The following is a 22354-nucleotide window of genomic DNA, read 5'->3' on the forward strand; positions in this document are numbered from 1 at the left end:
TAAAGTTTTATAAGACGTTAGTTTTTATATATTTCATTGACATGTTAAATGATTTTCTATTGATATTAAATTTTATAGACATTAACTATATGATAATAATTTTCAATTCAACAATGAATTTGTGTATACGAATGTGATGAATGTGATAAAGAGTTGAAGGAGGAGTCCTTTGTGAGCACTATCAATCACCCTGAACTCACGAGCCTCTAAAGAACTCCTAATTTCTTTGATTTTCATGATTTTCACATCTTTGGATTTTTAAATTGCCATCAATATAAAGTCAAATTTTAAGGTCATAGATCTCATATTTTTTAAACTATTTATTAATCAGAAATAACTTCATCACATGTCTTCATTTGATTCATCACTCTAATACACTTATAGAAGTACCCCCTTATCTTTTGCCCTTCTTAATTTCATATGCATATTGAAGCTTCACTTGCTTCACTTTTTCTCCACTATCATAATATTTCTCTAAAATATATCATGCCTATTTTTGATTTTGTCACCTTTGAGATTTTTTTTTCAAAATAAAGAATATCCACGTTTTGTTGAATATAGAATAAATATTTTCAATATTACTTCTTCAGATCTTTGAATGTAGCCCTTTATAGTTTATGCTTTCCGTTTTTCATAGTCATTTTCCACCATTTCAATTCAAGTACTTCTTAAACTCTAAAAAGTAATTTCATCAAAGCACTCGATCTTATCCAAGTTCTTTAATAAAAAACAAGATGTTGGATGAAAAACCACCCTTTGTATTCATGATTGTTGAGCAAGAACACTAAATTCACACACCTCATAGTGTGCTTTCCAATTTAATGATCTCTCACAAATCTCTCGTCTTTCCCTAGTATCAAAAACTATTTCTCTCTTTAGTTTGGAACCAATTTTCTCTTGTATTGAAACCAATTTCCTAGTATCAACCTAGTCTCTCGATGTCAATTAACATTTATAAAATACAAATTCTGACACGAACACCGAGACACGACACAAACATTCAGAGACACTGATAATACTAAAATTTAGGACACCGACATCATTGTATATAAGAGAATATTTAAGCTATGATTTAAAAAGTTGAAAATATTCTGATCAAAATTAATGTATTTAATTCTTTATTGATAATATTTTTTAAATATATATGTAACATTTTTAAATTTGTTTGAAATTTGTCCAAAACATATATAAAAGTGTGTTGAAGCAAAGAAAAAAATAAAATTTTGTTTGAAACATTAGGACATATATGTTATGTGTATCGTAGGAGTGTTAACTATGGATTCGAAGAGTGTCGAAGTAAAGAAAAAATCATTTTTAGTGGACATTTGTACGACTTTTCCGACACTTCTTTGACTTTTCGACACGTGTCGTACGAGTGTCGTACAAGTATCGAACACCGATGCGTATCAGACATCGCAACACGCATACTCCTAGAGGTGTCTCTGCTTCATAGATTAGTGCAACTCTTTTAGTTTCTTGCAGTGCAAGCAATCAAATACATACACAATGATGAACAAGATGTATGCAGAATGTGTATAGATTGTGATTGAATGTAAACTGAAATTAGAAACAACTTTTATAGCTTAACCAACCCAAATAAATTTCAGGTGTTTCTCTCTCTGATCATCCATTGAGATTGTTTTAAATTAATGCATGTATAAATTTACTCAAATTACTCAAACCAAATATTCAAACAATTTTACACTAAAACAAAAAGGAACAAATAAAGTTCATTTCACACACCAACAACAGAACAGACGGAAATAAACTCCAAAGAAAAAGTAAAGGAAAAGAAATATGGTTAACTATTTCAGATCATTCATATGCAGTTGCCAAACATTGCCACTGCAACAAAAGCTGCTCCAATAGCCTTCAATGATGTTCCTTCAATACCAATTAAACTCACAGCTCCAGAACTTTTCTGATCTTGTGTTGTTGTCTCATCCTCATCTTCTGCCGAAGATGATTTCCCCTTACCAGCTTTAGGTGCTTTTGCCGCAACAGGAGCAGAAGCAGGAGCCTTAGTCCCAAAGAAATCAAGAGGAAGCAAAACTTTATCCAAACGATATATAGCAAGCTTGTTATCTTGATAAACTACACCAGTAACAGTAGCATTAACCACACCTGTTGAAATATTAACACTGTTACCCAACGATTCAAAATTCAATGGACGCTTTAAAGGGTCTTTCCCTGCCACTGTCTCAACAGGGTTACTAAGAGAATCAAAATTATTGCTATCAACAAACTGTGGAAGGATGTGGAACTGTAAGAGTTCGATTTTTTTGTTTTCGTTTAGAGAGTTCAAGAAACCTGCTTTGAGGTTTGAGAAAGCTGAGTCGTCAGGTGCAAGGATTGTTAGTCCTCCGCTTTTTCCTGTTATGAGCTGTGAGTTTATGCTGCTCATGATTTCTGTAGTTTTTAGGAGACGGGTTAGGATGTTGAATGTTTTGGCCTTTTTGAGGATTCTGGCTATGTCATCTGGGGTGGAGTCTGAGGTGTCCGGTGAATCAGGTAGTGTTGGGACTAAAGGTTTTGTTGATGTTGGTGATGCTGCTTTTGGTGCCAGGGCTTGTTTTGGTGATGCTGCAGACCCGGTTGCTGCTATATTGGGAGAATACAATGATGATAACATGAGTAGAAAAAGTGAGAAGGAAAAGAGAATTTGTTTCATGTCTGTTTTTGGTGATTGGACTGTGTTAATGGTTGTGGAGGAATTAATGTAAACGAATGGAACTTTTATTGATTTGTAAGTTGGATGAAGGAGGAGATGAATATATATATATATAGAGAGAGAGAGAGAGAGAGGCGAAGGAAATGATAGGTAGGTGTAATGTTATAGTTCTATAGTTAATCTGTCATGGAGACTGATTGAAGATCTCTTATCTTATTTTTATTGGCATGCCATCTTTTTTGATTAGATGAATTATGGTATGATGTTTTGATGTGGTGAGCCGTTAACTCTTAAATGATATTAGGATTATTGTTTCTGAATAGAGGTTTCATGAAATGTATAACTCACTAACAAATTACTATCATTACTTGCATTTGCAAATATTCTTTAAAAAATAAGTTTTTTTTTTTTTTACCATGCAGTCCCTATTTTGAAAATTTATTCTCAATCTATCATAGTTAAATTTTTTTTTTCGAGAATGTCCTATTTCTAGAATATTTTCGTCCAATGAATGGACGAGTCCGTGAAGGGATTTTTTCGAGTGTAGGAACTCGGCCAGTGGATGGCCGAGTGGTTGAAGGGTTTTTTTCGAGTGTAGAAACTCGGCCAATGAATGGCCGAGTGGTTGAAGCACATTTGTTTTTTAGTTTTTTTTTGTTTATTTTAAAAGTTTTAATTAATTACTATTATATTTAAATAATAATTTTATCACCCATGATATTCATGGACCCATGACATTCATTGATCGAGGGATGCCACTGTTAGTAGAGTCTCGACCAATGAATGACCATGTATTCACGTCTTAATTTTCTATAAGTGGCTTGAATTGCAGAAATGTAATTCAGGTCACATAGCAAATTGTTTTTGTAAGAATGTCTGTTTGGGGTCTTGTTTTATGAGCAAGACAAAAAAATCAGTGTCTGCCTAGATTCGCAATGGAATTTCAGAATACTGATTGCAGCCATCAACACTGGTTTTCGACAGTTCGGTGGGCGTCGTATGAAGGTGAGAAAAGTAGAGTATCATTGTCCATACATAAAGTTGACTGATGCAAGCCCTGATGGTACGTACATGTATTGCTTTGACCATATAGAAAATGATTTAGATGTTCAATGTATGTTTTCAGCACATAGTGGTGAAGTTAACAGATGAGTTAAAGGTCCAATTGTGTTGGTTGTTGTTGTTGATTAGTTAGTTAATAAGTTATATGAATTTAAGTTGTTGTGATTGTACTTTGTAATCATAAGTCTTTAATATTAAATATATTCCATAATGTTTGTTTCCAGAAGACATTAGAAATACATAAGGGTTGATAACATAATACATGCTTACAAGTTGATAATAAAAAAATAGCATAATCATCCAGAGGGTCCTGCAACAATTGGACATTTCCTACGCATTTGTCCTATTTCGCGACAAATCCTACACCTTCTCTTTTCCTTTTCAACGTTGTCCATTTCGGTTCTAATTGGGGTGTTGGTTGGGCTCTCTTTCTTCCTCCTTCTCATAGATTCATCATAGCAAAAAGTAAATCCTTCATATCGTGGTCAGTTCTCCTCATGAGGAAGTCCAAGGAAACTCTCCTTATCGATTCATGTATGTCTGATATAAGACACATATTTGGTTATGGAGTTACGTGTATTCTCGAATTCCTAAAAAAGAAACTCTAAGCATCATTTGTGTCACCTTCAACTAATTCGAAAGCTATTGGGAAAATGTTCTCGTTCCCATCCTGTTCCACATCCATTAATAAAGTTTCTATATAATTTCCATACTAATATGTTCCATCAACTGACACAATAGGTTTACAATAGGCGAAGCCACATATTCATGGTCGAAACGCCCAAAAGAGACGATGGAAGATCCTCTTGTCACCCAATTGGGATCCATCGTATGAAATCACAAGTAAGGCTTACAATTCTATAATAGTACCAGAAAGATATGTTTTCATACAGCGATTCTATTGCCTTATGTAGCGGTAAATTCATGATCATCAACCTATGGATAAGCAAGACATCAAATAACAAGAGTCGCCACTGCGCTTTTATTGTTTCCAAGGGAAAAGGGAAAAGGTACGAACAAAACCCAAAAAGTAAGAAGTTTTCAAATCAAAACTAATAAAATGTCAGAGATTACAGGTAAGGGGGTTGGTTACATAGAGGGAAGGTGTTAGCACCCAAAGTGTCCTAGGTACTCCTAGGGAGCCCTTTTTTGTGTGCATATGTATTTTGTACAAAGTGATGTTTACAAAAAAATAGAATGAGGGGATGAGAAAAGAATTCATTAATTATATTTTTTGTGTTTGACAAGACCTTCGGACTTGTGCCTACGTGCCAACATAAAAATGAGGGGTCAAAACCTCGTAGTTCGTGATATAAATTTCAAAGTGGATGCATTGTTTTTAACAAATATTAAGTTTGAAAGGCACAAAGGCCTAAAAATGGTTTGAATGAGTTAGTTCTTTTTGGGTTTTTTGAAAGTTTAAGTCAAGTATAATTAAGTTTATTTACAAGTTTGATTAAGAAAAGAAGTTTGAAAATGCAATGGCATAAGGCCAAATTTTCTAGTTTGCAAAGTGGTCAAAGTTTATAACAAAACTAGTTCAAGCAAAGAAGAATTTTTAAAAGGAGGGAGAGACTTTGAAATTAAAGAAGTGGGGAGGAGATGAAGAGACTAATCCTATGCACAAAATTAAAAGTTAAGAGTTGAAAAGATCTGACCAATGGATAGCAATCCAATAGACAAGAATGTCTTATAGAAATCCCAAATTCCTTTGGACATTAGAATAAAGCCACAAATAATGCATATAATATTATCTTGAATAGCAAGGCATCAAATAAAGATATCCCCATCCAAGCCTTAGCCACTCCATGATGTCTTTCAAATTAGCCCATGTAGCAGATGAATTCCACAAGTCACGGGTTCAAAATAACAGCTTCACAATGATCATGTTGCAGATGAACTCAGAGGGATCTTCAAAGATGTATCAGATGAAGTTTCAAATTACAAGCACTTGGTTACATGATAGTTGGCATTGGCCAAGTCCTTATTGCATAGGGATGTTGCCTAGATTCTAAGTCCAATTGTTCAAGATCAAGCCAACAGTCCACACAAAAGTTTTTTTAGGATTTTTGTTGTTATTATGTACATTAATGGTCAAAGACCACACAAACAAACAAAATATACACAATCAAGATATAGCACACAATATGGTCCAAATGGACAAAGGGAAAATGACATTAACATAAACAATTAGAATAGAATGAATAATGGTAAATGAATAGAACTTAAAAAAGTTAAAATGCATTAAAATAAAGGACTAGAAATTAAATGTTAGTTGTTAATAAGTTAGAAGTTGGTATTGTTTTGCTTTTTCTTTTTAAGTCATTCTTTGGAGAACACCCAACCCACTTATCACAAGCATGGATCCTTGAGCCAAGACATCTTCCTAAGGAAGGAAAAAATCCCAAGTTTCCACACAATACCATGAAAGAGGGGAGACTTACAATCTCACTAACTAGAATGTTTTGCCTTTTGTGTCAAAAATTTAGCACTATGTTAAGCAATCGTAATTGGACTTATGTAGAAGTCACAACTATTTGAGGTCGGGCAATAGAATTTTGGTGTTAATGCATGTTAGAGACATAGTATAACAGACTATGCTCATGAAATATACCACGCACAAAAAGAATATGCAAAATAGGTGGCCTAATCTCATCCATACTTATGTCAATTTTGCAATCAACTAGCCTTAGGATTTAGAGACATCATGGACCAAATGAGATGGATGCATAAAGAAGGGGAATTAGATGAAGAGGGAGGGGAATGGATCAAAACTCAAATTGATCAAAGGAGGACTTTTACCAAATTAATATCATTCATTCATTTTGGGAGATAGAATTAACCTAGCAAAGTCAAATCAACCTTGACCAAGGCCCAACAACACAAGTCAAACTTACACAAACCATCACAAGAGGTCAACACAATTATTTGGCACTTATTCAATTAAAAAATACTAAAATAATGCATTTAAATTAAATATGGTTTGTCAAATTCCTAAAACCTCATCAAAACACCAAAGAAATTGTCATGAGACTCATCATAGGTCAAACAAGGTCAAAGGGCCTTGGAGAAAAAAAATTCAGAATTTTTAAAGACTTAAAAGTATTTTTAAACAATTAAAAATAATCACAAAATCAATTAAATCATGAAAAATATTAATAATGATCCAAAAAATAATTTTAATTCAGAATATGAAAGAGGAATTTATTTAAATTTTTTTGGTGAAACTCTCATATTTTTTGGATCAATATTAAAATTAATATGAAGTAATGAAAATCAAATGAATTAAAACAAAAATCAAAAGATCAAAAAAACGTGAGCCACTTGATCTCCCTCATTAATTGAGGTGGCGGATCAAGTGGCTGAGCGTGCGCAATCCACCTTGCACTTGAGTCAACTAATCACACGCGTGGTAACCAGCATGTACGCTTAGGATTATAACATTTTGAATGGATCATGTGGCTGGGAGACATGCCAACGCACTTCCGGAGCCAGAGCTCCGGTCTTCTTCTCTGATGGACCTCACCGGACTGGTCCACCTCAACCATCACCAGAATAAAAAAGGAGGACATGGTCTGAAAGAAAAATGGCGTAGAGCACGAATCTGGCCTCAGTTTCAACCAACTCCAAATATATAAAAAGATATGAGGAGTTGGATTTTGAGGTGTGTTAACTGAGTTGCTTCGATTTGACCTCAAAGCAACTCAATCTTCTTGCCTACATTGGTAGGACTTCAGACAACCAAAGATTCAAGAGAATTGATGAGAATTGAGTGAGAATAGAAGAGAAGAAGTTTTCTGAAATTTACCTTCAACGTTGTGCAGAAATGGATCTTGCTTGCTTCAACCTTGATCTGATCACACTTGAGAAGCTTACATGAGAGGTTTGGCAATGGTACAAAGCTTTGGATCCTGGAGTTCTTGAATCTCCAAACAGTGAGATTCAAACTCAATTTTCAAGTTGAAAATTATCAGGTTTTCCTTTGAAATGTGAGGGTTTCAATTGGGGGGCAAACTGGCGCGCAAGGTGTGTTGGAATTGAGCTCCAAGGGCCTGTATCTATAGCAATTGGGACTGATATTTGCACAGTTGAAAAATTGCTAAATTTGGACATGGTGATGCACAAGCTTGCATGGGTGTGTACAGGCCCATGAAGAAATCCAATTTGGTCCACTTGCATATGTTCTAAGGTTCAAATCATGCTTGGATGTCAAGGCAATGTGAAATGTGATTTTTTGCATTTGATTTCTTCCATTCATGCAGCTCTGTTAAAGCCATGTGCAGACCTAGCAAACTTTGTCCAAAATGCATGAAATTGGGTTCTTTGGAAAGCTTAGATCAAGGGGAACAACTTTTATGTTGAACACTTTTTCATTTGGAACTTGGATCATGATGAATTTTGAGGTGGAAGTTTGGAAATTTCAACATGTTGAAATTTGTTTCTAAGTGTCAAGCCATATATCTCAATATTCCACCTTGCTTAACCTTTTATGTGAGCTTCAAATGAGAAAAATGTCTTTATAAAAGTTGTAAATCTTTCAAAGTCCTTCAAAATTGTCACCAATTTCATGTCATTTGGATTTAGAATGATAGAGTTATGCATTTTTGAAGTTTGGAAAAATCACTTGCTCAATGGTATAGGTCAAAAATGACCTATAATGTATCCTCATATCACATGCTCATAAAAGTTGAATTATATCTCACTCCAAACATAAAAGTTGAATTAGACATACTGAATTTGATTTTGCAACTTGGAAATATTTCATCTCATAAAAATTGAGAAAGTTATGGGCTTGGGAAGTTGACTTTCAAATTAGGGTTTAGACAAAATGACCTATAATGTTTCAACATAGAAAATGATTTTCCAAGAAAAACTAGCTCTAGGTATCAACATGAAAGTTGTTTGGAATGTCATTTAAAGTAACGTTTCTCTTGGAATCATTTTCATATAGTGACAATTGTAGGAGATAGAGTCTAGGGAGACCCAGTTTTGATAAGATGAATCCATCTGGCCAACCACCATCAACCAACTTGCTAGCCTTCAATTCTCTTGACTTTTTAGGCTCATGGTAGATCATATATGCATAATATGATTAATTTTGAAGTGTCCTTTGAGATATTTGATCAATTGGTGAGATAGCTTGTTGGAGAAGTTACTCAAGATACCCAATCAAACTAGGGTTTCAAAGGCAAATCACCTCCAAACTCTTGAAGAATACTTGATCAATATGACATGTAGAGATCATTGGGACTCATATATGATGATTATAGACATTGTGGATCAATCTTTGGTTGTGCTTTTTGTAGCCATGAGGGTCTTAAACCCTAGATATGAACTTGATGAATTTTGATGATCATGCCCTACCTACAAAAGAGTTAGGCAAATACAAAGACATATTTTTGGTATTTTGGTTAGTGAAATGATAAAATACAAGTATGATACAATCACATAATGCTTGGTGATCTCTCCCAAAATAAACCCAATGAAAGAGGGGTAAGGAGGATGCCAAGGTATGATCCCAATGCTAATGCATATGATGAAATTGCATGAGGGATCTTAGGGTCAAAATTGGGGTCTTACACCTTACACTTTGCAATCCATGCCTTTTTGTACGATACTATGTACCTATATTTTTATGCAATGTGAGTGATGATCACCTTCATCTTAAGAGAAGCCTCGCGATTAACAAGCTCCATTATGCTCTTACTAATAATTTCGGAATTAAGTTTTCTATGGTCTTGTGACATAGAAGTGGTTGTGCATGTGTGAGGCCCGCAAAGCTTACAAATCTTCCACTTTTAGTTCCCCTTATGCAAAGAAACCCTGCATTTGAATTTGCATTATGAATTCTTACACTTGATTATCTATCGTGCATTATCAGATTTAGTCACTGAATAATCAAGATTATGTTTTATATGCCAATGTTGTAACGCGACAACACAAGCTTCCTTGTTTTCAAACTCCATGTCCTCAGCATTGTGGTTTGATGTGAAACTTACAAAAACATAGATCCGTTAAACATCTTCCAAACTTATATTTTGCATGTGAATAGGTGGGTTGTACAAAGTAATCGGTTGAGCTCTTACTACTACGGTATGCGTGTCGATAAGGTCTCCATTTCCATCGTCATCGCTAGTACCAAATAGATCTTCAAAGCAGACCTCTTCTTGACCATCTTCACTGTCTTCACCAACCTCTTTATTGGGTATGAAAGATTCATTATTTTGAGTCGGTTCGTCGTCAGTGGTTTGAATCATTCCATACTATTGTGGTTGTATGGATTGAGTCTGATATGTTTCAAGATGTTCAAGTAGACGAACATATATCTCAATGGTGGATAATTGAGAAAATGTAATGTGACACTGAAACATTGATTTAACTTGTTTGTCATTATCAATAGGTGTCATTACGTAAAAGACGGTATCATCGTCTCCACTAATTAATGGATGGCGATAAATAATTTCTTCAACACGACTTTGCAACTTTTTTTCAATTCGATCTTTCAGATGAAGGATATCAGAATTGATATGGATTTTGAATAAATGGATATTTGTATTTCTAAATGAGAATCCCTCATAAATATCTGCGAAAATAGTTCCGTTATAGTGAATGGATACTACTAAATTTCTCTCAGCCATTTTGATGTTAGAAATGAATGAAGTGGTGGTGGAATGTGGAATGAGGATACTACTAAATACCTATTTTATAGTCAAAAAACGATTCCCAATGGATGGAACAAGACCAAATTCGGTCAAAGCATGAGAAACATCAAGGCTTAGCTCGGGAAATGGTTGGACGAGGCATAATATGTGTAGGCTTAACTCGGTCAATGGTTGGACGAGGCATAATACGTGTAGGTTTAACTCGTCCAATGCATGGCCGAGTTTGAAGAGGATAGATGTAGCTCGGTTAACCAATGGATGACCTATTTGTTTTGCATTGCAATGTCTCTTCACTCGGTGAATATTGCATGCAATGCTACAAGTCTAGGTTTGCATGCATGCATTGCTATGTTACATCAACATCAAACCATAATATCTTCTCCCCTTGATCCATGCATCCATGTATGAGAGTTTTACACTTTAAGGCTTGCTGCAAAATTTCTTAGAGAAAGACACACAAAAAACCATAATATCTTCCCTCCCTTTGTCATTAACAAAAAGGATGAGAAAAGGGTTAAAAGTTAAGCATTTTATCATAAACATAGCAAAACATAACCAACCAAGGCATGATGTAACCATAACATTTTTAACAAAACAAGACATAGCATAACACAATATAATAAACTAAGTTGTTAATCATGCAAACAAAACATTTAGACACACATTGTCTTAAAGGAACTACAACATAACAGAAACATAAACGAAATAGAGCATAAAAGAATTAGAACATCATATGAAAACAATGAAAATCATTTTAGTCACTTTCTTCCATCTCTTCATTCTCTTCATCCCCTTCTTCCTCTTCCTCTTCTTCTCCCTTACTATGATGTAGTTTTTGTTGCTTGAGAAAGTTTAAGTTGGAGCGCATGGATTGAAGTTTGGAAGAGTGATATATGTCCATTTCATGTATCTTGCTGTAGAGAAGCTCAAGTGTATATCCACCTTCGGGAGCGGGAGGAGGTGCATATACGTTTTCCGCATTTGTATGCTTGTAGGTTCCATCAATATCTTTAAAAAATTCCCATATTCTTTAAGCAAGTGTTGCTAGAGATCATGCTTGTCTTTCCCATATTCTTAGATGGTTCCCTACACAACTCAATCCCACAAGTTACCAAGATTTTTGTAATGGCTATCCCATAAGGAAAACCACTTGTCAACCCTTTTAAGTACTCCATATGACAAAGGATCACATACGCCCAATTTACCTTCATGTTTCTCTTCATAGCAAACATAAGTTGCATTTCAGTATTCCCAATTTTCGCGTAATTGTTACCTTTTGGAACAAGCACATATGCAAGGAAGTAATGAAGCATTCGGTCACTGAAGAACAAATTCTTGCTTGAAAGGAAAAACTTTATTGAGTTGGAGTGAGCATGACGTGCATAAAACTCTTGTTCAGAAATCCTACTCATACTGAAATAAAATCCCAAATTGTTGAAATTTTCCCAACCCTCAGTGTCGGGAGTAAAACCATGTGAAATTATTCTACCTTCAGATGGGATACCTAAACATGCACCAAAATCTTCCAAAGACATTGCAATTTCAATACCTCTAACCGTAGAACTAAAGGCACAACCCAGAAGTATCGTAAAATGAGCATAAAAGTCTCTAACCAAGTCTTGATAGTACATACCTGAATCCGACACAAAATCAGCAACCCATTGATATTCTAGCATAGCAGAAAATTAGAAACTAGAAGAGGGAAAAGATTCAAGTTTACCGAATTTTGAAAGGAGCACAATACATTGTCTGAAGCTTGTCATCACTCTCCTCTACTTCAAGGTGGGTTGACATTGTTCTGGGTCAGAGTCAGGGGCATTTGAGCCTTCACCCATCTTTCCTTTTCCTTTGGAGTTCTTAGGAGAAGCCATGGATGGAGTTAGGAGAAAGTTAGAGTTTATATAAGGATTTTAGGAATGCTTTTGGAGTGAGAAAAAGTGATTTTGAAAATAGATTATTTGGGTTTAGGTGTGAGAGTATTAATATATAGTGGGTTTATGATAGTGAGATTTAAAGTGGATTGTGTTGGTAAGTGGAGAGATTTGAGTGGGTAATAAGGGATAGGTTTGAATGAGATGGGTTCCCAAGGAGAGTAGGTGGAAGGGTTGAAGATGAGAGAGAGGAAAGTTTGACTATAATTGAAAATAACTCAAACAACTTAAATAAAAAAGCTGAAAACAAAACAAAACAAAAAAGCAGCAATACAAACAGGAAATCGATTTCTCCAGGAAGGGGAATCAATTTCTGGCCTGCGAATTAGAAATTCCAGAGGCCTATGAAGTTGAAATTTCGTTACGGAAATCGATTTCTAGGAATTGGGGAATCGATTTCTGATGGAATTTTTTTGCCAAATACCAAAAATAGTAACTATGGCACACGAAATTTAACAAAAGTAAACACATATAAAGACACATAACACATATATAACATGTTTAGGCATCATATGATCATACATTTTCATACAAAAACATATTATAACATAGTGTCACAAATGAGATTGTGAAAAAAACATGTAAAATTAAACATATAAATATGTGTACCATTCATTATATGTCTTTTTCATCCAAGATTCCCAATTATATTCGGATTTTATAGAATGATTCTCGTGCCAAGGGTTTTGTGAATATGTCAGAAAGTTGATTATGAGTATTCACAAATGTAAATTCTACATCTCTTTGAAGCACGTGATCACGAAGAAAATGGTGTTGTATGTTTGGTTCTTAAGTGCATAACCAGATTCTTTGTAATATTTATCAAACTTGTGTTGTCACAACATATAGGTATGCATCCAAGATCGAGTCCGTAGTCACGAAGTTGATGCTTAAGCCAAAGTATATGTGAAAAACAACTACCTATTGTTATGTATTCCGCTTCGGTCGTGCTAAGAGCAACGCATGCTTGTTTCTTGCGAGCCCAAGATACTAATGCATTTCCAAGAATGTGACATGTACCACCATTGCTTTTTCTATTGCTTTTACTTCCTGCATAATCCGCGTCAGAATAACCAACTAAATTGCAAATACTACCTTTAGGATACCATAGTCCAACATTTTTTGTCCCTTTGAGATACTTCATGATCCTTTTAACGATTGTGAGATGCGATTCCTTAGGATTTGCTTGAAAGCGAGCACATAGACACACATTAAACTTTATGTCAGGACGACTTGCCGTCAAATATAATAAAGAACCAATCATACCTCGATATTTAGTGATATCAACTGGAATACCGGATTCATCAATCTTAACATACGATCCCAAACCCATTGGAATGTCCATTTCTTTGCAATTATCCATATCAAATCTTTTCTACAATTCTTTGCAATACTTGGATTGGTCGATGAAGATACCATCCTTTAATTTCTTAATTTGGAGTCCAAGAAAGTACTTCATCTTGCCCATCATAGACATCTTGAATTTTCCTTGCATCATCGATGAAAATTCTTCACAAAGGTCTTTGTTTGTTGAACCAAATATGATGTCGTCAACGTAGACTTGAACCAATAAATTATTACCTTTGATATTCTTAATGAATAAGGTTTTATCAACTTTACCTTTTTCAAATCCTTTTTCGCATAGAAATTGCTAAGTCTATCATACCATGCTCTTGGTGCTTGCTTCAAGCCATAAAGATCTTTCTTCAACTTGAACACATGTGAAGGATTCTTGAAGTCTTCAAAATCGGGAGGTTGTTTGACATAGACTTCTTCATTGATGTAACCATTCAAGAAAGCGCTTTGACATCCATTTGGAAAAGTTGGAAATTTAGTGAATACGCATAAGCAAGTAATAAACTGATAGCTTCTAACCTTGCAACTAGAGTGAATTTTTCTTCAAAGTCGATTCCTTCTTCTTGATTATAACCTTTAGCTACCAAAATTGCTTTGTTTCAAACAATTATACCATTCTCATCAAGTTTGTTTTTAAACACCCATTTGGTACCTATAATGTGTTTGTCAGTTGACCTAGGAACAAGTTTCCAAACTTGATTTCTCTCGAATTGATTTAATTCCTCTTGGATAGAAATTAGCCATTGATCGTCTTCTAAGGCTTCATCAATCTTTGAGGTTTCTACTTGAGAAACAAATGCCATGTTCAAGCAAGCATCTTTGAGATTTAATCTTGTCGAAAATCCTTTGCTTATGTCACCAATTACTCTGTCTATTGGATGATCACGATGGGTTCTCCATTCTTGAGGAAGATCACTATGTTTAGAATCTTGTTCTAAAACTTCTTGTTGTTGTTCCGGTTGACTCACACTTTGATCATTAGAAACTTTTTCTGAGGGTAATTATAATATCATCATCATCTCAAACAACTATGTCCTCCTTCGAGGTGTTAGTCTCATCAAAGGAAACATGCATATATTCTTCAATAGTTAAAGTTCTTTTGTTATAGATTCTATAAGCTTTACGAGAGAAGGAATAACCAAGAAATATACCTTCGGCGGATTTCTCGTCAAACTTACCAAGATTTTCTTTATCATTGTTAAGGACAAAGCACTTGTATTCAAAGATGTGAAAGTGAGAAATATTTGGTTTTCTTCCTTTGAAGAGTTCATATGGAGTCTTTTTTAAGATAGATCTAATGATGACTCGATTTCCAACATAGCATCGTGTACTAACTACATCCGGCCAAAAGTATTTTGGTAGATTTGCGTCACTAAGCATTGTTCTTGCAAGTTATATTAGAAATTGATTTTTCCTTTCTACTACTCCATTTTGTTGTGGAGTCCTTGGTGATGAAAAATTATGAGAGATACCATGTTCTTCACAAAATTCTTCAAAACATGCTTTTTTGGAATTCTCCACCGTGATCACTTCTTATAGATACAATCTTTAATGACTTCTCATTTTGAATTTGCTTTGCATACTTCTTAAAAGCCTTGAAAGCATCACTTTTCTTTGAGTTTTACCTCATTGGTGACTTCATCTTAAATCAAACATTCATCTTTGGTGAACTTGATCTTGAAGCCTTTGTCACAAAGTTGACTTATGCTTAGAAGATTATACTTTAGTCCTTAAACATAAACTACATCTTCAATGGATGTGAAAGGTGGTGCTCCAAATTTGCCTTTGCCAAGAATCTTTCCTTTATTGCTGTCTCCATAGGTGACATATTCTTTGGCTTTAAGCACTAGATTTGAAAATTTGTTTATGTCTCTCGTCATATGCTTTGAACAACCACTATCGAGATACCATAGATTTGAAGTGGTCTTCAATCATACCTACAAAAAAAATTAGGTTTTGTTAGGTACCCAATGTGCCTTGGGTCCTTCATAATTAGTATCTTTCTTAACCCACATATAATGCCCACTTTCCACATTAAATTTTCCAACATAGCAATCATTAGGTGTATGGCCACTTATACCACAATAAAATCATGTAGGAACAAGATTACTTCTATACCTAGGTGTAAGACCCCAATTTTGACCCTAAGATCCCTCATGTAATTTTATCATAAGCATTAGCATTGGGATCATACCTTGGCATCCTCCTTACCCCTCTTTCATTGGGTTTGTTTTGGGAGAGATCACCAAGCACTTTGTGATTGTATCATACTTGTATTTTATCATTTCACTAACCAAAATACCAAAAATATGTCTTTGCATTTGCCTAACTCTTTTGTAGGTAGGGCATGATCTTCATTGATTTATCAAGTTCACATCTAGGGTTTGAGACCCTCATGACAAAGAGCACAACCATGAATTGATTCAAGAATGATTATGAGCATCATATATGAGTCCCAATTATTTCTACATGTTATATTGATCAAGTTTTCATCAAGAGTTTGAGGGTGATTTGCCTTGGAAACCCTAGTTTGACTGGGTATCTTGAGTAACTTCTCCAATAAGCTATCTCACCAATTGATCAAATTTCTCAAGGGACACTTCAAAATTCATCATATTATGCATATATGATATACCATGATCCTAGAAAGTCAAGAGAATTGAAGAGTAGCAAGTTGGTTGATGGTAGTTGGCTAGATGAATTCATCTGATCAAAACTGGGTCTCCCTAGACCCTATCTCCTACAATATTCACCATATGAAAATGATTCCAAGAGAAAACTTAATCTAAATGTCATTCCAAACAACTTTCATGTTGAGACCTAGAGCTAGTTTTTCTTGGAAAATCATTTTCTTTGTTGAAACATTATAGGTCATTTTGTCTAAACCCTAATTTGAAAGTCAACTTCCCAAGGCCATAACTTGCTCAATTTTTATGAGATGAAATATTTCAAAGTTTCAAAATCAAATTCAAGAGGTCTACTTAAAGTTTTATGTTTGTAGTTAGAGCTAATTAAACTTTTATGAGCATGTAATATGAGGTTACATTATAGGTCACTTTTGACCTATACCATTGATCAAGTAATTTTTCCAAACTTCAAAAATGCATAAATCTATCATTTCAAATCCAAATGACATGAAATTGGTGACCACTATGAAGGTCCTTGAAATAGATACAACTTTGATAAAGACACTTTTCTTATTTGAAGCTCACATGAAAAGTTAAGCAAGGTGGAATATTGAGACATATGGCTTGACACTTAGAAAAAATTTCAATATGTTAAAACTTCCAAACTTCCACCTCAAAATTCTTCAAGTTCCAAGCTCCAAATGGAAAAGTGTTGAACATGAAAGTTGTTCCTCTTGATCTAATCTTCCCAAAAAGTCCAAGTTCATTCATTTTGGACAAGAAATGAATAGGCTGAACATGGCTTGAACATGGTATCATCATTTAGCAAGATTGAACTTCAAACATCCATGCACAATTGCCTAGCATTCCAACATGACTTCATCCTTTCTTACACTCAATTATGGATCAGATAGAGTGATTTCATGGGCCTGCACACGCCCATGCACTCATGCATCACACATTGCTAATTTTGGAAGTTCACTTCAAGTGTGCAAATATCAATTGAATTGGCTATAAATAAAGCTCCATATGCTCAGAATTTCACACACATTCGCGTCAGCTTTGATCCCAAACCTCTAAACCTCTCATTCCAAAGGATAATTCTGAGAATTTCACTTGAAATTGAGTTTCAATTCTCACTGTTTTGAGATTCAAAATTCCAGGGATCCAAGACCTTTTGATCGTTCAATTTTTCTTCTGCAAGCATTTGGAGTGAGATCAAGCAAGAGCCAAGGCAAGAACAGCTGAATCCAGACCTACATTGAAGGTATTTTCCAGAAATTTTAATCTCTTCGATTCTCTCTCAATCTTGCTCATTTCTCTTGATTCTTCGGTTGTCTGAAGTCCTACCAATGTAGGCAAGAAGATTGAGTTGCTTTGAGGCCAAATCGAAGCAACTCAGTTCATGTACCTCAAATTTCAACTCCATGTATTTCTCAATATAATTGGAGTTAGGATAAATTGAGGGCAGATTCGTGCTCAGTGCCATTTTTACTTTGAAATCATGTCCTTCTTTTTAATTTTGGTGATGGTTATGATTGAACCAGTCCGGCGAGGCTCGCCTGACAAGGAGACCGGAGTTGTAGCTCCGGTGGTGAGTTGGCGTGTTCAGAGCCACGTGATCCATTTGAAATGAAATAATCTTGTGCGTTGGTTTGAATTACCTTTCCTGTGGCGCACTGACTCAGGCGTATCGTGGATTGCGCGCTTGTGACCACTTGATCTGCCACCTCAACTAATGAGGGAGATCAAGTGGTCCACGTTTTTTCTGATCATTTAATTTTCATTTTTATCCTTTTATTTTCATTAATTCATATTAATTAAAATATTGATCCAAAAAATATGGGAGTTTCACCAAAAAAAATTCAAATAATTTCCTCTTTCATATTCTGAATTAAAATTATTTTTTGGATCATTATTAATATTTTTCATGATTTAATTGATTTTTCATTTGTTTTTAATTGTTTAAAAATACTTTTAAATGTCCAAAAATTATGAAATTTTTTCTCCAAGGTCTTTTGACCTTGTTTGACCTATGATAAATCTCATGGCCATTTATTTGGTGTTTTGATGAGGTTTTAGGAATTGGACAAACCATATTTAATTTAAATGCCTTATTTTAGTAATTTTAATTTGAATAAATGCCAAATAAATTTTTTGACCAATTGTGATGACTTGTTTGAGTTTGATTATTGTTGTTGGGCCTTGGTCAAGGTTGATTTGACTTTGTCAAATTATCTCCCAAAATGAATGAATGATATTAATTTGGTAAAAGTCTTCCTTTGACCAATTTGTGTTTTCACCTATTCCCCTCCCACTTCATCTCATTCCCCTTCTTCATTCATTCATTCCATTTGACCTATGATATCTCAAAATCCTAAGGCTAGATGATTGAAAAATTAACATGAGTATGGATGAGATTAGGCCACACCTATTGCATATTCTTTTTGTGTGTTGTATGTTTCATGAGCATAGTCTATCATACTATGTCTCTAACATGCATTAACACCAAAATTCTATTGCCCGGCCTCAAATAGTTGTGACTTCTACATAAGTCCAATTATGATTGCTTAACATAGCGCTAAATTTGTGACATAAAAGGCATAGCGTTCTAGTTAGTGAGATTGTAAGTCTCCCCTCTTTCATGGTATTGTGTGGAAACTTGGCCTTTTTTCCTTCCTTTGGAAGATGTCTTAGTTCAAAGATCCATGCTTGTGATAAGTGGGTTAAGTGTTCTCCAAAGAATGTCTTAAAATGAAAAGCAAAAGAAAAACAATACTAACTTCTAACCTATTAACTACTAACTTTTAATTTCAAGCCCTTTACTTTAATACCATTTAATTCTAGCTTTTATACATTTGCCATTATTCATATCATTCTAATTGTTTATGTTAATGCAATTTTCACTTTGTCCACTTGGACCATATTATGTGATATATTTCGTTTGTGTATACTTTGTTTGTTTGTGTGGTCTTTGACCATTAATGTACATAATAACAACAAAAACCCTACAAAACTTTTGTGTGGACTGTTGGCTTGATCTTGGACAAATGGACTTAGAACTTAGGCAACATTCCTATGCTAAAGGACTTGGTCAATGCCAACTTATTGTGAAACCAAGTGCTTGCAATTTGAAACTTCATCTGATACATCATTCAAGATCCTTCTGAGTTCATCTGCAACATGATCATTGTGAAGTTGTTATTTTGAACCTGTGACTTATGAACTTCATCTGTTACATGGGCTATTTTGAAGAAGATCATAGAATGTATAAGCTTGGATGTGGCCATCTTTATTTGATGCCTTTGCTCTTCAAGATTAATATAATTGTGCATTTGTGTGTTGCTTGATTCTAAAAGTCCAAGAGAATTCTGGGTTTCTATTGACATTCTTATCTATTGGATTGCTACCCATTTGGTCAGATCTTTTCAACTCTAAACTTTTAATTTTGCACCTAGGATAATCTCTTCATATTCTCCCCACTTTCTTTAATTTCAAAATCTCTCCCTCTCTTTTTTCAAAACCTTCTTTGATTGAACTTATTTTGTTCTAAACTTTGACCACTTTTGCAAAAAAGATAGAAACTTTGGCCTTATGTCATTGCATTTTCAAACTTCTTTTCTAAATCAAACTTGTAAATAAACTTAACTATACTAGACTTAAACTTTCAAAAAGCCAAAAAGAACTAACTCATTCAAAACATTTTTAGGCCTTTGTGCCTTTCAAACTCATTTTTTGTTAAAAAGCAATGCATCCACTTTAAAATTTGTATCACGAACTACGAGGTTTTGATCCCTCATTTTTATGTTGGTACGTAGACACAAGACCGAAGGTCTTGTCAAACACAAAAATATAATTAATGAATTCTTTTCTCATCCCCCCATTCTGTTTGTTTGTAAACATCACTTTATACCAAGTACATATGCACACAAAAAGGGCTCCCTAGGAGTACCTAAGACACTTTGGGTGCTAACACCTTCCCTCTGTGTAACCAACCCCCTTACCTGTAATCTCTGACATTTTATTAGTTTTGATTTGAAAACTTCTTACTTTTGGGTTTTGTTCGTACTTTTTTCCCTTTTCCCGTGGAAACAATAAAAGCGCAATGGTGACTCTTGTTATTTGATCTCTAGCTTATCCATAGCTTGATGATCATGAATTTACCGCTACACTAGAAAATCTCTTCTTAGGATGTTGATGAACTTTTTGTGCTTTATTCACTTTTTCCTTGTTGGATTGGTCACTTGCCTTAACAAAGATGGTTTTATTAGTACTTGGTTTGTTGAACGTAGAATAACCAAGACCAATTTTATCATTTGAATACCTTTGTTGGCAAAGAATATTTTCCAATCCAACTTGTCCTTTTTCATGTCTTTCAAGAACTCTTTTCAATTGAACAATTTGGAAAGTAAGTGAATCACAATTTTTGTATGTAAGATTTTCTTTTTCTTTTTCAAGATGGTTTTGTTTTTCAACTTCAAAATTCTTTTCCATGGTGTCAATATTTTCTTTAAGAGATAAGATTTGTTTCTTTTGTGTTGACACCGTTTTATACAAAATCTTACATTCATTAAGAAGTTCATCAATAACACCTTGAGTATCATTATGAGAATATGTTTCATTACTAACCTCTTCTTCTTCATCATCGGAAAGGTGTGAAGCCATCAATGCAAGATTAACACATTCTTCCCTTTCAGAATCGGAAGATGAACTAACTTCATTATCTTCCCATGCAATGTAGGCTCTTTTAGATTTTGAATCCTTTCTTTTGTTGAAACTACTTTTCTTTGAGAGTTTTGGACAATCCGTCTTTATATATCCTTGCTTTCCACATTCATAGCAAGTGATGTTTTGAATAGACGTAGATGCTTCATTTTGATAAAATATTTCTTCTTTCTTGCAAAGTTAGAATTTTCGTTAGTACCAAAATATTTACCTAACCTTTTTACAAGAAGCATGAAGTTCTCGTCTTCCTCCGGATTGTCTTCTTTTTCAACTTCTTTATAATCGACTTTTAAGTAAATGCTTTTGGATTATTTTGAAGTCTACCAAGTTCCGTCTCACATCTTGGAGTTTACCAGACAATGTTGTGGACGTCATCATGGATAAATTTTTCTTTTCGGATATCACCATCACTTTAAGTTGTCATTCCTTGATTAAAGATCTGAATACTTTAAGATTAAGTTCATTATTAGTTAAATTCTTACTGAGCATTTTCAAGTGATTCGTCAAATGCACAAATATTTTTCTGCAAGCTGAGAATTGATTCTCAAGGCTGCATTCGGAATAACTCGTATTCTTGACTTAAAGTATTCAATCTTGATCTTTTAACTTCCGTTGTTTCTTCATGTGTTTCGACCAAAGTATCTCATATTTATTTTTTCGTTGTACATGTTGAAATGAGAAAGAACTCATCCATGCCAAGAGCACCTTGAAGAGGATTTATTGTTTTCTTGTCATAAAGAACCTTTTTCTCATCATCTTCATCCCATGATGCTTCAGGCTTAGGAGTGTCAATGCCATTAACAATCGTAGTAGGAACGAAAGGACCTTCTAGGACAGCTTTTAAAACATCTTTTCCTTGAGACTCTAGATGCGCCTTCATGCGTATTTTCCAAAAATCAAAGTATTCTCCACAAAACAGTGGGGGCTTGTTATTGTTACCACCGTCTCTAAAAATGGGATTTGAGTTTGTGGAAGCCATTCTGGATCTTTAGGAACATGTTAATTATAGCCTGCTCTGATGTCAATTGAAAGTTCATAGTGCACCTAGGAAGGTGGGGGGGGGGGGGGGGGATTAGGACCAATTAAAAGTTTTGGTTTTAGAGACAAGTTTGTTCTTATTTTTCTGGCTTAGTGATGAGTTTAGAAAGCGATAAAGTGCAGAAAAATAAAGAACACAAGGATGTATACTAGTTCCCTTCATAGTCTGAAGGTACGTCTAGTCCCCTTTCGACACGAAAGAGATTTCACTATTTGTTAGGACTTGTACAAGACCAACACAATCACCAAGAATAATCCTCTTGTGACTCACCAAGTTTATAA

General features: G+C 34.5%; 1 protein-coding gene across 1 annotated transcript; it reads right to left on the reverse strand.

Moving 5' to 3' along the window:
- Positions 1 to 1676: 1676 nt before the first annotated feature.
- On the reverse strand, positions 1677 to 2758 carry LOC127087026 (fasciclin-like arabinogalactan protein 11). Its single transcript, XM_051027862.1, has one exon. It carries the CDS (start codon positions 2669 to 2671, stop codon positions 1820 to 1822), a length of 852 nt encoding a protein of 283 aa, XP_050883819.1. The 5' UTR covers positions 2672 to 2758; the 3' UTR covers positions 1677 to 1819.
- Positions 2759 to 22354: the final 19596 nt, after the last annotated feature.

This window comes from Lathyrus oleraceus, chromosome 5, assembly GCF_024323335.1.
Source record: "Lathyrus oleraceus cultivar Zhongwan6 chromosome 5, CAAS_Psat_ZW6_1.0, whole genome shotgun sequence".
NCBI lineage: Eukaryota > Viridiplantae > Streptophyta > Magnoliopsida > Fabales > Fabaceae > Lathyrus > Lathyrus oleraceus.

Excerpts from the sequence above, each read along its gene's own strand:
- LOC127087026 (XM_051027862.1), bottom strand. The coding sequence starts at position 2,671 with ATGAAACAAATTCTCTTTTCCTTCTCACTTTTTCTACTCATGTTATCA.